At 39.5% G+C, this 17,637-nt stretch overlaps 1 protein-coding gene across 1 annotated transcript; it reads right to left on the bottom strand.

Annotated features, from left to right (window-relative positions):
- Positions 1 to 10,970: 10,970 nt before the first annotated feature.
- DPPA3 (developmental pluripotency associated 3) lies at positions 10,971 to 11,699 on the bottom strand. The gene is made up of 2 exons (XM_045567896.1): positions 11,557 to 11,699; positions 10,971 to 11,159 (listed from the first exon to the last, which is right to left on the bottom strand). Exons 1-2 carry the CDS (start codon positions 11,677 to 11,679, stop codon positions 11,007 to 11,009), a joined length of 276 nt encoding a protein of 91 aa, XP_045423852.1. The 5' UTR covers positions 11,680 to 11,699; the 3' UTR covers positions 10,971 to 11,006.
- Positions 11,700 to 17,637: the final 5,938 nt, after the last annotated feature.

Raw genomic sequence — 17,637 nt, 5'->3', positions numbered from 1 at the left:
ATATTACGTTTTCCTGTTCGGCAAAATTTCTGCAGTGTATATGCTTTTAAATCGGGGGGGGGGGGCGGGGGGGGGATCAGTAATTAGAAACTGGTCGAAATGTCCACTGGGTGTAATGCTACCAATACGTAAGCCCTCATTTTACAACATTAGTTTTGCTTTCTTAAAACTAATTTCCCATGGAAGGAGCAAGCAGAGGCTGACTGCCTTTCCCATCTTTGATCTCTCTTGCACTTTAAGGCCCACATTCCTGGAATGTCACAGCTGGAGGGATCTTTGGAGATCAGCATGTTATGCTGCAGATCAGGAAACTGAGGCTCAGCAGCTGCACTTGGCTTGGCTGGGCGGCGATGCTAGGCGGGTGGTACTCCTGCTACTGCAGCCTCTACCTTATGTCACGCCGCATCCATGACGAGGCACCTGACAAGGAAGACCTTTAGGCAAGTCGTGGATTCTAATTAGGATTCCAGTTAAACAGGGCAGATCAATTATGTCAGCTTGCAGCCGTACTTATATTTCTCCAATCTCGAAACAAAAACCAATCAGCCATAAAAAAGGACATCCTGCCGCTTGTGACAACATGGATGAACCTGGTGGACATTATGCTAAGCAACATAAACCAGACACAGAGAGATAGATACTGCCTGATTCTACTTGCATAAGGTCTCTAAAATGGTCAGATTCATAGAAACAGAAAGCAGAACAGTGGTTTCCAGGGGATAGGGGGTGGGGGAAACGGGGAGATATTGATCAAAAGGTACAAACTTGCAGGTATAAGATGAACACGTTCTGGGGATCTCATACACAGCCTGGGCGGTGATGCAGGTGTTTGTTAGTTAATTTGATTGTAATAATCATGACACAATGTATACATATATCAAATTATTTTGTACACCTTGAATATATACAACTTTTATTTGTCAATTAAATATTTTTTAAATGAAATAAATAATAAAAATAAATTTAAAAACAAAACAAAACTCCTCCACTGCCCCATTTCACTACAGCACTTTTCAGCAAAGTGCCTCACGAGTTGGCTGCGCTCACTGTCTCCATTCCGTTCCCCTTGCTCTCCTAAACCCTCGCTGGGCTGACCTCCAACCCCATGAAACTTCTCTGGTCAGGGTCACCCATGCCTGCTGCCTGGGGAGACCTAGTGGTCAGTCCTCAGCCCCTGTCTGCCTCACCCATCCTCAGCACTGGACTCTGTGCCTGGCTCCCTCCCTCTTGAACCACGTTATTCCTTTGGCTTCTGGAATACCACATCCTCCTAGTTTTCCTTCTGCCACATCTGCTATTCCCACCCCCACTGCCCTTTCCTTTATTTATTTATCTATTTATTTGCCACAGGGTCTCGTTCCATCACCCAGGCTAGAGTGCCGTGGCATCATCATAGCTCACCGCAACCTCCAACTCCTGGGCTCAAGCGATCCTCCTGCCTCAGCCTCCCTAGTATCTGGGACTACAAGTGCACACTGCCTCGCCCAGCTAGCTTCTTTTTTTACATTTTTTGTAGAGACGGGGTCTTGCTGTGTTGCCCAGGCTGGTCTCAGACTCCTGGCCTCAAGTGATCCTCCCACCTTGGCCTCCCAAAATGCTAGGATCACAGATGTGAACCACTGTGCCTGGCCCCCTTCCTCTTAACGGTGGTGCACCACAGGCTTTGTCTTGGGAGCTCTTCTCTTCTCTTACACACTTCCTCCCTTGATCATCTCATCAAATTTCATGGCTTTAAATATCATTTTTAAAACAATAGATTTTATTTTGTAGAGCAATTTTAGGTTCACAGCAAAACTGAGCAGGAAGTGCAGAGAGTTCCCATGTGCCCCTCCCTCCCATTACGGACCTCCCACACCAAGGGGTATGTTTGTGACAATCGATGAACCTACACTGACACATCATTTTCACCCAAAGTCCATAGCAAATACCCTTTTTATGCCTCAGGACTCCCACATTTATATCTTCAGCCTGGACCTGCCTGCTTGGCACCTGCTGTTGGATGCCTAATAGGACGTCTAAGATGGAACGAGTCCCAAACAGAACTCTTCCTGCCCACACCTGCTCCATCTCAATTAAAAGCACATCCACCTTTCCAGTGGCTCAGTTATCTTAGTGTCATTTCTCACACCTCACATCTAGGCCATCAAGCTGTCCTTCGAAATGCAGACAGAATCCCACACACCTCGACATCTCCCCACCACTGTGCTCACCCTCCGGCCTGGATTGCTGCAGGAGCCTCCCTGTCCGACTTGCCCTCGTCTATTCCAAGCCCAGCAACCATTTCTCTGCGTCAACCCTCCACTGCACACTCTGTAGCGGCTCCCCATGCCGCCCAGAGAGGAAGCCATGACCACACAGAGACCTGCAAGGTCCAGCCTGCTCAGGCCTCTGTTCCCCAAACCTCCTCTCCTGGCCTCCCACTCCCTCATCTGCTCCTGCCACGTGGCCTCCTCCTCGTCCCACCCCATGACCTGTGCACGTTTCTTCTGTCCAGAACACTCCTTCCAGGTCCTTGCATGACATGTTCCCCCAGTTTCTTCAGGTCTTCATCCAGTGTCACCTTCGCAGTGAGGCCCCCCAGCCAACCTGTTTGAAACCGCAGCCCCTCTGCCTGCACCTCCATGCCTCTTTTTTCTCCATCCCTGCCACGCTTCTCCATAGCCACGTCCCTTCCTAACAGACAATGGTTCCTTCAGAGGCCCATTGTCTGCCTCTCCCTGCAGCCCCTGCAGCCCTGCATTACATCCTGCCTCGGATGTGGGCTCCATGGAGGCAGGGATTTTCCACTGTTTTGTTCACAGCACCTACAAGAGTGTCTGTTATAGAGGAAATGCTCAACAGAAATGTCTTGATGAATCAAGAGAAAAAATATTTATTTCTTCTCTCCCAAAATTCCACAAAGATGACAGAAAGTGCATTAAAAAGAAGGCATAAACCCACCTGGACAAGGTGTATGAAAAAGGAGGCAAAATGGAAGAGAGATGTGAAGCCATCTGAAAGGACTTGGAGAAGCAGAAACTGATTTAACAAGAGGAAGGAGCTGCAACCTACGCGCAGACAGAGGGTGCCAGTGAGAACAAGCCAGTTCACCTCGCAGAGCTCAGAGCTCCCGACCGATAGGCACAGACCGCAGAAGGCAGGGCAGACAAGGGCTGAAAAGGGGGATTGGATAAAAGTCTGTACAAGGAGGCTTCACGTCCCCACCCCCAGCCCAGCCAGGCAGCAGAGGTTATCTTGGGCAATACTGAGGCACGGAGGCTCTGGACTTAGGGACCACTGGCTGGGCTGAGGGTGCAGATGCGCTCTGGGCTTCCAACAGAGAGTTAGCTCAAGGTCTGCACACAGAATTGTGAGGCCCCTTCTCTTCCCAGGCCCCCTCCCCCGCAGCCAGGTGAACTACACAAATTTCATATCTCCCTCCAAAAAACTAAACAAAACAGAAATACAATGGATATTTTAAAAGTTAGCATTGCCCAATCACGGAGAAATACAGAGTCCACAAGCATCTTTCACATGCACAGAGCTCCCAAAGAGCTTTTGACACCTCCCTTTCAAATATGAGGGCCATCCAAGGATCACAGATATTTAAGGAATGCCTCTAACAGGAGAGAGAGAGAGAAAACAGAAAACAGGAATCCAGGGGAAGACAAGAGAGGGAATAGAAATAAATCTTTTTAAACATTGTAATTATCTTAGAGAGGGAGAGAGAGAAAAGCTATTTCACCCACAAAAGAAGAAAGTGGAATATAAAAATAAAGTGGAAACAAAACATTTCAATAAAGGGGTTTGAAGCTAAAGTCAAAGAAATCACCTAAAAATTAGAACAGATGAAGAAATGTACAATAGGAGAGAAGGACTGGAGAATCAATCCAAGTAATAAGAGCTCCAGAAAGACATGATAGAATATTGGAGGAGAAATTAAAGATATAACTCAAGAAAATTTCCCAAACTTAGCCAGGTGAGGTGGCGCAGGCCTGTAGTCCTAGCTACTCTGGAGGAGCCTGAGGTGGAGGATCACTTGAGCCCAGGAGTTTGGAGGTGTAGTGTGCTATGATCAGGCCTGTGAATAGCCACTGTAACATAGGGAGACCTCGTCTGCAAAAAAAAAAAAAAAAAGCCAGGTGCCATGGCTCACACCTGTAATCCTAGCACCTTGAGAGGCCAAGGCAGGAGGATCACTTAAGGCCAGGAGTTTGAGGTTGCAGTGAGCTATGATGATGCCACTGCACTCTAGCCAGGGCACAAGAGCAAGACTCTGTCTCAAAAAAACAACAAAACAAAAAACAGAAGAAGAAAAATGAAGAAAATTCATCTCCAAAGTGAAAAAGCCCATCAAGTGGCCACAATATCAGACCTACAACAAAGTACACCAGCATGAAATTTCAAAACATAAAGACAATTTCCAAAAAACTTACAAAAAAACACAGTGCTGGTAGAGATATTAAATGGTTCAACCACTTTTGGAAAGTGGTTTCGAAGTTTCTTAAAAAGTTAAACATACACCTATCATATAATCAAAACATTTCACTCCTAGGCATTTACTCAAGAAAAATGAAAGCATACGTGCAACAAAGACCAGTACATGAATGTTCATAGTAGCTTTATTTGTAATAGCCCTAAACTGAAACAACCCAGTGTCCATTAATAGCTGAATGAATAAACAAATCATGGTATATACATACAATAGAATACTACTTATCAACAAAAAAGAATGAATTATTGACATATTCAGTAACACAGATGAATCTCAAGTAATTAGTCCCAGTGCAAAAAGGAATACACACTATATGATTTCATTTACGTAAAATTCTAGAAAATGCAAACTCAACTGTAGTGACAGAGACAGATTAGCGACTGCTTGGAGATAATAGGGAACAGGGTTGGGGAAGTGGGGGGAAGGATGGATTTCAAAGGGGCATGAGGAACGTTTTGAGGTGATAGCTATATTATCTTGATTGTATCGATGGTTTCGTAGGAGTATACATATGTCAAAATGTAAAGTGTATAATTTAATATACGTACATTTCATTGTATATAATTATACCTCAATGACCCTGTTTGTAAAATTACGTATGTGTTGAGAATGTCAAACGGTGCAGCTCCTTTGGAAAACAGTTGAGCAGTTTCTCAAAGTTAAACATGGAATTACCAGATAACTCAGCAGTTCTCTATGTTGCCCAGGCTGGTCTCCAGCTCCTGGCTTCAAGCCATCGACCCCTCTCAGCCTCCCAAAGGGCTAGGATTACAGGCTTGAGCCACTGTGCCTGGCCTGCAATTATTAGGTCATTAAATGTAAAATGTCCAATTTTGAATCAAAAGTGTAGTTTATTATATCTCAAAGAAGCAGTACAATTAATCAAAGTCTGTGCCTAAACTATCAACACAGTTTTGCCATCTTAACGGTAGCTTGTTTATGCCAGCAGCAAAGCAGCCTGGAGAGCAAATGAAGATGAAATCATGAAAGGCGTTTTCCACAGCTTGTTGAGAAGTGAATATTTTTCCTTGCAAGAAGTGGCCCAAACCCTGGAAGAAGTGGTAGTCGGTGCAAAGTCTGGTGAATGCAATGGTTGACAGTGAGTTTCCAAGTCCAGCTGCTGTAGTTTGAGCAGCATTGTTTGTGCCACATGTGGTTGAGCATTGTCTTGCAAGAGGATTGGCCTGTCTCTATTGACCAATCTCAGCTGCTTAATCACAAGCATCCTCATCATTTCGTCCGTCTGGTTGCAGTAGACATCTGCTGTAATCGATTGACCAGGTTTCATGAAGCTGTAGTGGATAATACCAGCAGTGGACCATCAAACAGACATTAGCTTTTTTTGATGAATATTCAGTTTTGGACTGTGTTTCAGCACTTCATCTTTATGCAACGATTGTGCCAAATGCTTGCGATTATCAAAAAGAATCCATTTTTCATCACACATAACAATACAGTGTAAAAATGGTTTGCCTTTATGTTGTGACAGCAAAGAAAGGCAAGTTTTGAGACAATTTATCTTCTGACACTCACTTAATTCTTGCAGTACCCATCTATCCAGCTTCTTTACTTTGCTGATTTGTTTCAAATGATCCAATATTGTTGGAATACTAATGTCAAACCTTGCTGCTAATTCATGCTTAGGTTGAGGTGGATTTGCTTCCACTACAGCTTTCAGCTTATCATTATCTAACTTGGTTTCAGGTCACCCATATGGCTCATTTTGAAGATGAAAATCACAGAACAGAACTTCTCAAACTATCAGTGTACTGTGCATTCATTATCCACATCCTTCCCAAACACTTCATTGATATTTCGAGCTGTCTGCACTGCATTGGTTCCATGATGGAACTCATATTCAAAAATAACATGAATTTTTTACTTATCCATGGTTTCACAAAAATTGCTTTAAAAAAATTCGAAAGATAATCACAAGCTAAAACATGCATTTGCAAGCTGAGGACGTATTAATACCTTCACAATAAAAATAAAACAGAAGTGTTAAAGTGAAATGTCAGAGAGGATCAACTGTCAACCTTAATACTTAAGGAAATCAGACATTTCATACCTAATAACCTATTATTTTAATAAAAATAAAAAAATTAAAAAAATTCTAGTTTATAACAAAAGAGGGGAAACTTGGTGATATCACCAATAACAGTGAGAGCTAAATTTCACAGAGTACTTACTACATGCTTGGCATTGTTCCAAGTACTATTACTATTTTAAACACTGTTCTTATCAAACAACCCCTTGGAGGGGTCTTAGACTGCATCTAATGGCAAGTGGAAGACCAACTGCAAGTAAAATTATGGCTCTTCATGGATTGAAAAGCACAATTCACACTTTTTTTGATCTTCACCAAACTTTGTGATATAGGAATTTATGGATATAGAAACTGAGTCTCAGATTAAGAGAACTGCTCAGTGCCATCAGCAAAAGTGGGAAAGCAGGGTTAGAACTCAGGTCTCTCAGCTCCTGGTGCCAACTCTTTACACAACTCTACACAACTGCCCCCATCCCTATGAAAAAATGATTTTTAAAAAAACACTGTTTCAGGTGTCTCCTTTGTAAATTGTTCCCTTGTGCTATTTTTAAATGTTAAAGGAAAAAAGTTTGGAATTTCAGAGAATCTTAATTCAGTTCTTCCTTCAAATCTAGATATGAAAATGTACTCTGAAAAGCAAAAAAGAAAAAAAAAGGTTCATTTGTATATGCACACTTGCACACATACACATATAAGTTGTGAGTATAACATGTTAACTAACACTGTCCTGGGGGGTGGTTTAAATAGTCATATTGCAACACACACCTCCCAAAAAGTGTCCCATTCGATGTGATCACTCACACTCCACCGAGTCAACTGGGCACCCGCCACTGCTCAGGACTTCTCACAAACTTCTTTGGAATGTCATTTGCATTCTCTTGGGTATGTCTAGAACAATCTTTTGTGGACCTATGTGGTTTTTGGCAATTGCCAAAAGCTGTTTGATGAAAATTGGCAGAATGAGGTGGGTGATAACGGTTTTGAAACGCTGTGAGTGTGGGGAGGGGGAGGTAGGAGACAGGGCTATAATAGGTGGGGCCAATTTACTGGTGTGCCTTATAAACTGTGCTCAAAATGACTTCAAAAGAATCAGCATTTGGTAAGAGGTTTACAGATGGCTACTTTTTCAGAAAAACACACATTTCCCATTTAATCATTTTGGCATGATTAAAATAGGCTCACTTTATAAAAGCAGTAAGTTACATTAGTAAAGTTTATAGCCATCATAGAATATACCCAGAAATGTTCCTACCTAATAAAAACAATGGACATGTTGTGAACTAATAAGCCTCAATTTTTAAGAAAACATTTAAAAATCCATTTTTATCCTAAGCCTATTCATTCACATTTCTTTGATATTGAAAAATATGAAAGTGTTTGAAGATTTTTATTAAGTCTTCTGGTTATGGATCTGTGCTTATACACTAATCTCAAACTCTTTAAAAGCTTTTTAAAATCATAAACCCAACTGAGAACTAGAAAGTAATATTCAAAACATAGATCACTTATCAAAATGTTCTCATTTATGATTTCCAAATACCTTTTGATCAAATTTCAGCTACAGGCTATTGTACAACTGTTTCACATGTTGTTATAGAAAATATGCTCAAAAAGGTAGTAAACATGAGAAAATCATCAGACAAAAATGCAGAGACTAGATATCATGTTGTTCTTGCTTACATTTTAGCCAGCTGGAAACTTTCTGGAATCACTGATTCCTAGATATACGTTGCTTAAGTTCTCAGCAAATGTACTTTGGCTCACAAGCTTGATGTTTTTATCAGGTGTTAAAGGAACATGATATGTGTTCTTATTATTAATGACTCAGAGAATTTTGCACCCTAAAGAAAAAAAAGCTGAAATAATAAAGCCAAAATTCAGATTTTGAAGACATTTAAGAATGGAAAAATATGTGTATATGCACATATATGTGTATGTGCACACATACATGTGTATGTACACACATTTAAATGAGTCTGTAAGCAAGCTGAAAAGCAGTGAGGTTGCTGGCACAGCAGCTAGATGAGCACATTTTAGAGACAGTCTACACAGCTTACATCTCTCAAGACTCGCATTAATCCCCACATAGAGATCTGGCAATTGTCAGATGCAAAGTTTTAAGCCCAAAGACCTTTCCATAAAGAAATTGCCCCTAAGAGGAGTCAAATACCACAAATTTCTGGTTATCAGGATCATTATATGATCTCTATCAATAAATAGAGGAGACTCCATTAACGGTACATAGTTTCATATACTTCAGTCATAATTAGCAGAAGGCTTTCTTTAGTGACTGTTAAGTCCCACACATTTACATAATAAGACATAGAGCGCCATTTTGGATCCAGTCCACGTTTTGCACGGATTTATAGATACAGGTAAAATTTGTTGCCAGGCACTATTTATTAATACAAACTCAAACAACCTTTCCAGCCATTCTCAGCCACCACTACCCTCAACCTTTTTTAGTCAGGGTCACCGGCAAGTTTTTTCACCCTTAACACAAACAGCAGTAAATTCTCCAAATGTTCACATACTTGACTTTATACGCTAAATGGGGATGTGCAGTTGAGGAACAAAGATTGGTATCTGCTACACTTTGCAGGTATTTAGAACCTAATAGTATTGTTGAGGTTGCTGACCCACTGTATTTTTTCATGTCTAATATTTTTATGCCCTTAGCTGAAAAAAAAAAAAAAAGCCAGATTAAAATCACCTGAAAGCAATTTGAGTCAAGAGGAAATCCACCCCCTGCCGACTAGCTGAGACCTTAACTCACCTATGGTCTTAAATAACTAAGTTCTGTTTTACAGAATGACCACTTGATAAGGTAAAGATGTGGAAGAGTACTGTTTCTCAAAACGAAAAGTATTCAAGAACAGTCACCTAACAAAAAGAAAGCTGAGTAAATTTACATGGAGACTCTAATTCTGCCAGAGAGCAAATGAGAAGAATTTGGAAGGCAGTGACATATCTGAAAGGAGAATAGTATCGAGGCCCGAGGAGTAATGGTTCTGTTTAGAACTTTTTAAATGTGGTCTGTAAAACTTAAAAATTATGTACTTTTCTTCACTGTGGTAAAAAAAAAAAAAAAAAAAAAACCCACACAACATAAAATTTAATATCTTAACCACTTTTTAAAGCATACAGCTCAGTAGTGTTAAATATATTCACATTGTTGTGAAACAGATCTCCAGAAATTTATCTCACAAATCTGAAACTCTCTACCCATCAAACAACTCCCCTCTCCCCCTGCCTTCGGCCCCTGGCAACCACCACTCTACTTTTGGTTTCTATGAATTTTACTACTTTATAAGTTACATTTAAGTGGAATCACAGTGATTGTCTTTTTGTGACTGGCTAATGTCTTTTAGCATAAATAATGTCCTTAAAGTGCAGCAATATTGTAGCATGTATTAGAATTTCATTTCTTTTTAAGGCTGAATATTCCATTGTATGTATATACCACCTTTTGTTTATACATTTGTCTGTCAGACATTTGGGTTGCTTCTACCTCTTGGCTATTGTGAATAGTGTTGCTATAAACTGATGTGCAAATATCTCTGCAAGAACTTGCTTTCCATTCTTTTGGACATATACCCAGAAGTGGGGTTGCTGGATGATATGGTAGTTTTATTTTTATTTTTTTGAGAAATCTCCATTTTGTTTCCCACAGGAGTTGCACCAATTTACATTCCACCAACAGTAAACAAGGGTTCCAATATTTCCATACTCTTGTCAGTGCTTGTTAATTTCTGTGAAAATACTTTTTATAGTCATAGTAAATTTTCAGTTTAAAGTTATTGAAAATTGAAAAAAATTGGAGAAAATTATCTAAAATTTTCAAATATTTAAAAATGTATATAGTTGAAAAGATCACTTGTCCTAGAAGTTAAAATTTCTTAACTTCAAGATCTTTTTATTAAGTTTAGACTTCTACTTATTCTTTTTTAAAAGGTACTCAAATACATCAATTTAGTACGTTTTTCTATGCACACATCTGCTACTGCAAATTGAAACAACACATCAAAATTTCCTTTTATTCTAATTCAAATTTTTGAAGACCAGAAAATCTAATTATCTGCCCTAATTATGCTCTAGTCAAACTACCCAGTGTTTTCTTACATTCCTTCCCCACAAGTTACTTTGCTTCAAATTCTTGATGCTATGTTTCATCAGCTCACAGATTTGAGGCTTCTAAAAAGACACAGGAATACTTGAGACCTATTGGTACTTTTTTAGGTCAAATTAAAAAGTAGAAATAAGGTATACTGAAGTCATTCAAATACATCAAAATGACAAAGATTCCTTATAAATTACTGGTATCAAGGTAGGAAGAGATGCAAGAAGAGAAAGACATCACAGAACTCATCAGAGGTTATCAAAATTATTGGTATACAGGCTATCCTAGTGTAAAGTACCTTTCTCAACTAGCTGCATAAAATTACTGGCAAGAAAGAACAGTACAAGCAAGACTGAAGCTTATGGCTAAATTGGCTGTGTCATAATATTCTCCATTCTAGCACTCTCAGAAGGCTCCTGTCTATGATAAAGGCAGTAACTGCAGCCATATTTGAATGGCTCATTTCTTGATTCATTCCTAACTCCTTTAAGCCCAGGGTCTGTTAGTTCTCTTTCAATCTGAGAAAACTTGTTGAGTCAGTGGTATCTCAGTTTTGCCATCCTTTCTTTCCGCACGGGTAATAATCGAGGTCCTTACTCCTTTCCCGCTGTAGGGCAAGCCCTCTCTGATCTCCTGTAAAGATCTTTTCTGTCCTGCTGTTGAGCTCAACGTTCTGGTAGAGGGGAAGGGAATATGGTACCAAGGTTGAGAATAAAGTTTCTAAGGATCTTTATTAACATTTCTGAGCAGATGGGATGAGAGGTTGCTGAATCTTCCTGCAAAGTTTTTTTTTTTTTTTTTTTTTTTTTTTGAGACAGAGTCTCACTGTCACCCTGGGTAGAATGCATCGTCATAGCTCACTGCAACTTCAAACTCCTGGGCTCAAGTGATCATCCCGCCTCACCCTCCCAGAGTGCCGGGATTACAGGCGTGGGCCCCTGTGCCCAGCCAGGAATTTTCTTCAGTGGGCATCTGAGAAGACTCAGGGGTCCAGGTTGGGTTAAACTTTTGTGCTGGGTCCATTGGCAGTCTAGTCATAGCTCTAAGCTCCTCCTGGATCTTTGAGTCCCAGTAGAAGGTGATGCTGGACTCTCAAAATTCTACTTATTATCTCTTTTAAACACTCTGGCCTTATTCTATTCACTAATAACCCAACCTAGATATTCCTAATGAAAAGTCCATCAGGGAGCAGATGAGTCAGGGCCTGCTCATTTGGCAATAAACATGGTAGCAATTTGAGTGAACGACTTTGCACTAGTAGAGAAGTAGAAGGAGACAGGCATGATGGGGGAGAAGGAAAGCATTTGCACCCAGACTGGCTTCCCTCTTGGAGATTTCCTTCCTAACCTCCACCATAAGCTCCTTCAGGAGCCCCAACAGAAGCTCCTTAGAGGAAGCCAACTTGCCTGTTCCCCAAAACAGCTGAAAATTCAGCAGTTCCCACCCCCAGCAGTAGCTACCCTAGGCTGCCAGGAGACACTCTCAGTGGCCCACTTGACATAGGGAGATATCCAAGCCACAACATGGAAAATGCAGCAACTGTGCCTTGGAAAACAGAGTGATCGAATAAGGCTTCCTACACCAATGCATCTACCATAACAGATGTGACCAGACTGCTCATCCAATTTTTTTTTTTTTTTTGGAGACAGAATCTCACTGTTTTGCCCTGGCTCGAGTGCCGTGGCATCAGCCTAGCTCACAGCAACCTCAAACTCCTGGGCTCAAGTGATCTTCCTGCCTCAGCCTCCTGAGTAGCTGGGACTACAGGCATGTGCCACCATGCCCGGCTAATTTTTCTATATATATTTTTAGCTGTCCATATAATTTCTTTCTATTTTTAGTAGAGACAGGGTCTCGCTCTTGCTCAGGCTGGTCTCGAACTCCTGAGCTCAAACGATCTGCCCGCCTCGGCCTCCCAGAGTGCTAGGATTACAGGCGTGAGCCACCGCGCCCAGCCTGCTCATCCAATTTTGAACACAGTGTATCTATTTCCATTCTGGCCCCAGGCATACTTTATTTTTTATTTTTTGCTACTTATCTCTATGTGTTTGCAAATTTATCTCATGTATACTCATTTACTCACTTTACAACTTCATTAGGCATCTAATACGGAGGCACAAGGACTAGGCCATCAGTGGTAAATAACAGACAAAATCCCTAAAGCCCTGTGGAGTTTGCAGTCTGGTAGAATGTCATCAAGCATATAATCACACACATACATACAGCTACCATTTCAAGGGCCATAAAGAAAAACATGAAGAGATACTGAAAAGGGTAACTTGAGGGATTCTTAATTTAGATGAGATGGGCAGAGTCAGGGAAGACTTTTTGGAAAAAAAAAATGACAAGCTGATGAGAGTAGCTAGGTAGGTAGATGGTGGGAGAAGAGCTCTTCTCTAGGCTGAGAGCATAGGCAGGGGCCCTGAGCTGGGAAAGCTCAGTGAACAGAAGGAACCCACGGGAGCTTGTTCACAAAGGAGGAGATGGGGGAGAAAGGGCAGTTGGGTCGGGGTGGGGGTTCGCAGGCACCCAGCTGAGCAAGCTTGTAAAGCCCAGTCATGGACTTGGGGTTTTATGGTGGGGCAATGGGAAGTCACTGAGGAATTTTGGGGCTAGATGTGTTAGATTGATGTTTTTAAAGAATTAATGTAACTATTTATATTACAATGGCCAGTGAAGTTTCCTTCTCCTAAGTCAAAGCCGGGAAGAAGAAAAAAGGAATCCAGCCAATTAATTTTATTTGAGACTACCATCACTCGCAACCACGGAGACCCCACACCTGCATTTTAACAAGAACCTAATCTGATCAAGTTCTATTCAAGTAGAATGCCAGGTGGTGTTCCGGTTTTAAGAGGGAGCTAAAATACATGTTTACTTTCACTTCCTCAATCACATTCATGCATTCGACTTTTACTAAACATCTATCACATGCCAAGAGCTACCACATGCCTATAATTCTAGGGTTATAGGTCCTAGAATTAGTGTAGTTAACAAAAAGTCCCTGCCCCCAGACAACTTTCATTCTAAAACTGACATATACCAAAGATATAAAAATAATGAAGCAATCAGGGAAAGAAGTTATTCATGTTTAAAAATGAAATATACCCGAGTATAATTAATTAAATGTAGATTTAAAAGGTATTTTTAAAAGGTAGCATTTGCCTAACATTCTATTACACATGTAGAACCCACATTAGTAAATAAAAATATACTCTAAAGGAAACTGAAAAGAAACTATCAGGGCCATCTAACACCCAAGATATTGGTAATATTTTATTTTCAATAACCTGATGAGCCTCCTAGTCTTCTTGATAAAATGAGCATAGTCTTAAACCAGTAACATATTACATACCAACACCCAACACGATTATACATGCATGGCTCACTGCACCTGCTCAGGGCTGCCTAGTGGTCAGACTAGTCTCACGTCAATGTGCTCCTGAATCAGGGCTTTCCCCTCCTTCATTACCGAGTCACCACTCCTTTTCCAATCCGAAGCCTCATTAAACAAGATGTGAGCTGTGCCATATGCTAAAAATATTACCTAGCCAAAGAAAATTAGTTAGAAATGTTTTTCAAGTTTAGTCTTTTCAAAAGGAAGCGAACTAAGATTAAATGGGTAGTCTGGATATTTTTTTCTTAGCTAAGACTTATGCATTAGCTTTATTTTTGTGAGCAAAAGGCATCATATAAACCACATATGGAACAACTGAATTCACAACTCTTAACCATTAAAATGAACTGACGTGAAAACCTGAAGTTTATACAGTATCAATTCTCAGAACATGCACAGTTGCATATGGCTACATATTTCATGCCCATTTTGTCCAGATAATTTCAGACTTCTCTTCATTCCTATACTCAAACCTAAGGACGAAAGATAGAGGAACAAGGAGAAGAAAAAAAAAAAATCACAGTTGGGGAAGTTATGGTATCTATTGGCTGTATATAGCAAAATCTGTTTTACCTTAAAAATGCCACAATTCCACAGCACCACACGGTAACAGGCTTTTTGCAAAACTCTTGTCAGTTCACAAGAATGAAGGAAGGATAGTCAAAAGAGGTCCACAGGCAAGCTAAGCCCAGCTGCAAAATCAACACCTGGACAGCTCAATTCTGAGATTACTTTTCAGCATACAGTCACCCTGGCTGTCCTCTAACGGCTATCCAAAGGCACTTCAGTTTTATTCATGTTTGCAAACTTTCACAGCCAACTTCAAGACATTAGATGTGGATCACTTCCCCAGAGGAACATCTCAGAGAAACAATAGTTAGTGAATTTTTAAAAGTGCAACAAACTGGAAAAGTTAAAATATAAGATATGAGTTGGAATTAAAACACTAAGGAAATCATTTCTTTGATACACTCCTTTGTCAACTGTTAGTCTAATTGATATTTTTCTTTAAAAACCATCATAAAAGTTATGTAGATTAATCTCTTTCCCCAAACAAAAGCCTAATTGTATAAAAGGGTCAATTGCTATTAGGACCTTTTTCCCCTTAAGGTAAAAATAACAAATACAGTTCCCTCCAACCCTATTTCCTAGATATAAACTTAACTTCTTCCACATTTAGGTAATTCTAAAACCAAATGTCATTCTTGCCCCTAAAAAGAGATATTTGCACGAAGTACCTTATGAATTATAGCCTATCTGCACTATCTTTCAAAATAAGGTCAATTTAAGTAGAAAATGGGAGCCCAGTTTTCATACTAATATAGCATTTAAACACCATACTAACTTACTGCAATTTGGAACAACACAATTTTAGTCATAATTAGTCACATAATTTCCTTGTTTAAAAACAGAATAGATGGCAATCTAATTCACAGTAACCTATTTGATCATAATCATTAGGATACTTCACTACTACTAAACAGCAGAATACATATTTAAGCAAAACCTCCCTCATTTAGATCACTTAAGAGTGAAGGCTTATAAAAGTATTAAAAGTCTAAAAGAAATAGTTTTTGCATCATTCCATTGCGTACTAAAAATGCAGTCAATGATATAATGTATTAAGAAGCCCAAATACTGACTTTTAATTAATAGGGAAAATTAATTTGGGCATACCTATTAGAAAAGTGTCCAGACGTTTTATTAAGTTCTTTCTCTACTTTTTCCGTGTTTCTCAAGCATATAATCTCTACAGATACTACCAAAGATCAACCTAGACATGATAGTTTTCATATTTGAGTACTTCAAATTAATGAGATTTTACTATATTAATCTTCGATAAAGCATATTTTTAGAATACAAATTTCTACTTCTCCATATCCAGAGATTAAATTTTTTTTTTTTTTGAGACAGAGTCTCACTCTGTTGCCCAGGCTAGAGTGCCATGTTGTCAGCCTAGCTCATAGCAACCTCAAACTCCTGGGCTCAAGCAATCCTTCTGCCTCAGCCTCCCAAGTAGCTGGGACTACAGGCATGTGCCACCATGCCCAGCTAATTTTTTCTATATATTTTTAGCTGTCCAGATCATTTCTTTCTATTTTTAGTAGAGACAGGGTCTCGCTCTTGCTCAGGCTGGTCTCGAACTCGTGACCTTGAGCGATCCGCCTGCCTCGGCCAGAGTGCTAGGATTACAGGCGTGAGCCACAGCGCCCAGCCCAGAGCTTAAATTTTAATTCAACAAAGCAGGGGGTAAGGGAGGAAAAATTACCTATGGGGTACAATGTACACTATTTGGGTGATGAGTACATTAAAAGCCCAGACTTCACCACTATACAATATATACAGGTAACAGAACTCAACTTGTACCCCCTAAATCTACTAACATTTTTAAAAGAAAAAAAAATTATAATTCAACAAAGCTAATGGACTTTTAACACTTACATAGAACAGAAATAAGTCCTGAATATATACGTACTCCATATACCTTACTGATAAAAGAAAACCAAATTGCTTATTTCATGGCAGCCTGGAAGGAATAATTATGCAATAAACGACAATAAGAAAAAGCAACTTATAATATAGTCTAGTCTTTATTGAAAGACTTACTTCAACTGTGGTTTACAGCTTTGGCTTAAGTTGGCAAGTCATTTTAGCCTATCACTGCCGGCAGACATAAAAATCAAGTGGGAATGGCATGAGGGGGAAATGCTAGTAGAGAGATTATTAGAGCAAAGATGGCAGTCAGAAACACATCACCAAAATAATCTCAAAATAATTATGAAATAGGAAACATTTCCTTGTGTGCCAAAGAATCTCTGCTGCTGTTTTTAATGAACATGGAAGGGAAAAGGGAGAACGATTCTGAGGCTTAAATTGGATCAAGATAGCACTCACTTCATTTTTATTATAAAATTGTCTGTTTGACATATTTTTTAAATGGTGTATTTGGATAAGTAGCTTTATATTTTAAAAACCATTTAATATGAAATAACTTCCATTAACTGAACTCATAATGAAATCTTGTTCACTTTCAGATTAAGATGAAGGACACTTTAGTTGCATGTTCACTATAGCAATATAACTAGTCTGGGTAATTTTATTAAATCATAGAATACACAACCAGGAAACACTACAGCTATATTTAGCTGCTAGTTATCTCAGCAAGCTACTTAATTTACTGGCAGACCAAAAAAAGGCAAACTGAGAATTTAATAAGCTTTTATCAATTAAAAAAAAAGTCTTTAGTTGTTCAAGTTTCACATATATTCATGAAATTTTTAACTTGGGGGCATAATTAATATATAATTGCTTGAGTGTTCTCCCTATAAAATATATCCCCAAAGATACTATGAAAAGAAATAAGGGTATATTTTATAATAGAAGAGTGTAATAGATGACTCTTATGGTTAAAACTAAGGTCTCATAAAAAATTTGGCCCAAAGATGAAGAACTTCAGACCCCGTGAATGTTTACGTAGAATACATCTGGCTATATTTCCAAGTGGAGAAAGAAGAAAAGTAATACCAAAATTATTGTGGTCAGCAATTTATAAAACCATCATTACTTTAAAGCTAATTTTAAGACTTCAAAGGTTTAAAAAA

This window comes from Lemur catta, chromosome 14, assembly GCF_020740605.2.
Source record: "Lemur catta isolate mLemCat1 chromosome 14, mLemCat1.pri, whole genome shotgun sequence".
In the NCBI taxonomy this organism is placed as follows: Eukaryota; Metazoa; Chordata; class Mammalia; order Primates; family Lemuridae; genus Lemur; species Lemur catta.
This window is presented reverse-complemented; position numbering and strand designations above follow the sequence as displayed.

What these genes read in the sequence shown, in the direction of transcription:
- DPPA3 (XM_045567896.1), bottom strand. Translation starts at nt 11,679, where the DNA reads ATGACTAGACTGCCAATGGACCCAGCACAAAAGTTTAACCCAACCTGG. An exon ending in CCCACGCCTGTAATCCCGGC is followed by an intron (nt 11,160 to 11,556) that starts ACTCTGGGAGGG and finishes AAGTTTTCTCAG; the next exon opens with ATTGAAAGAGAACTAACAGA.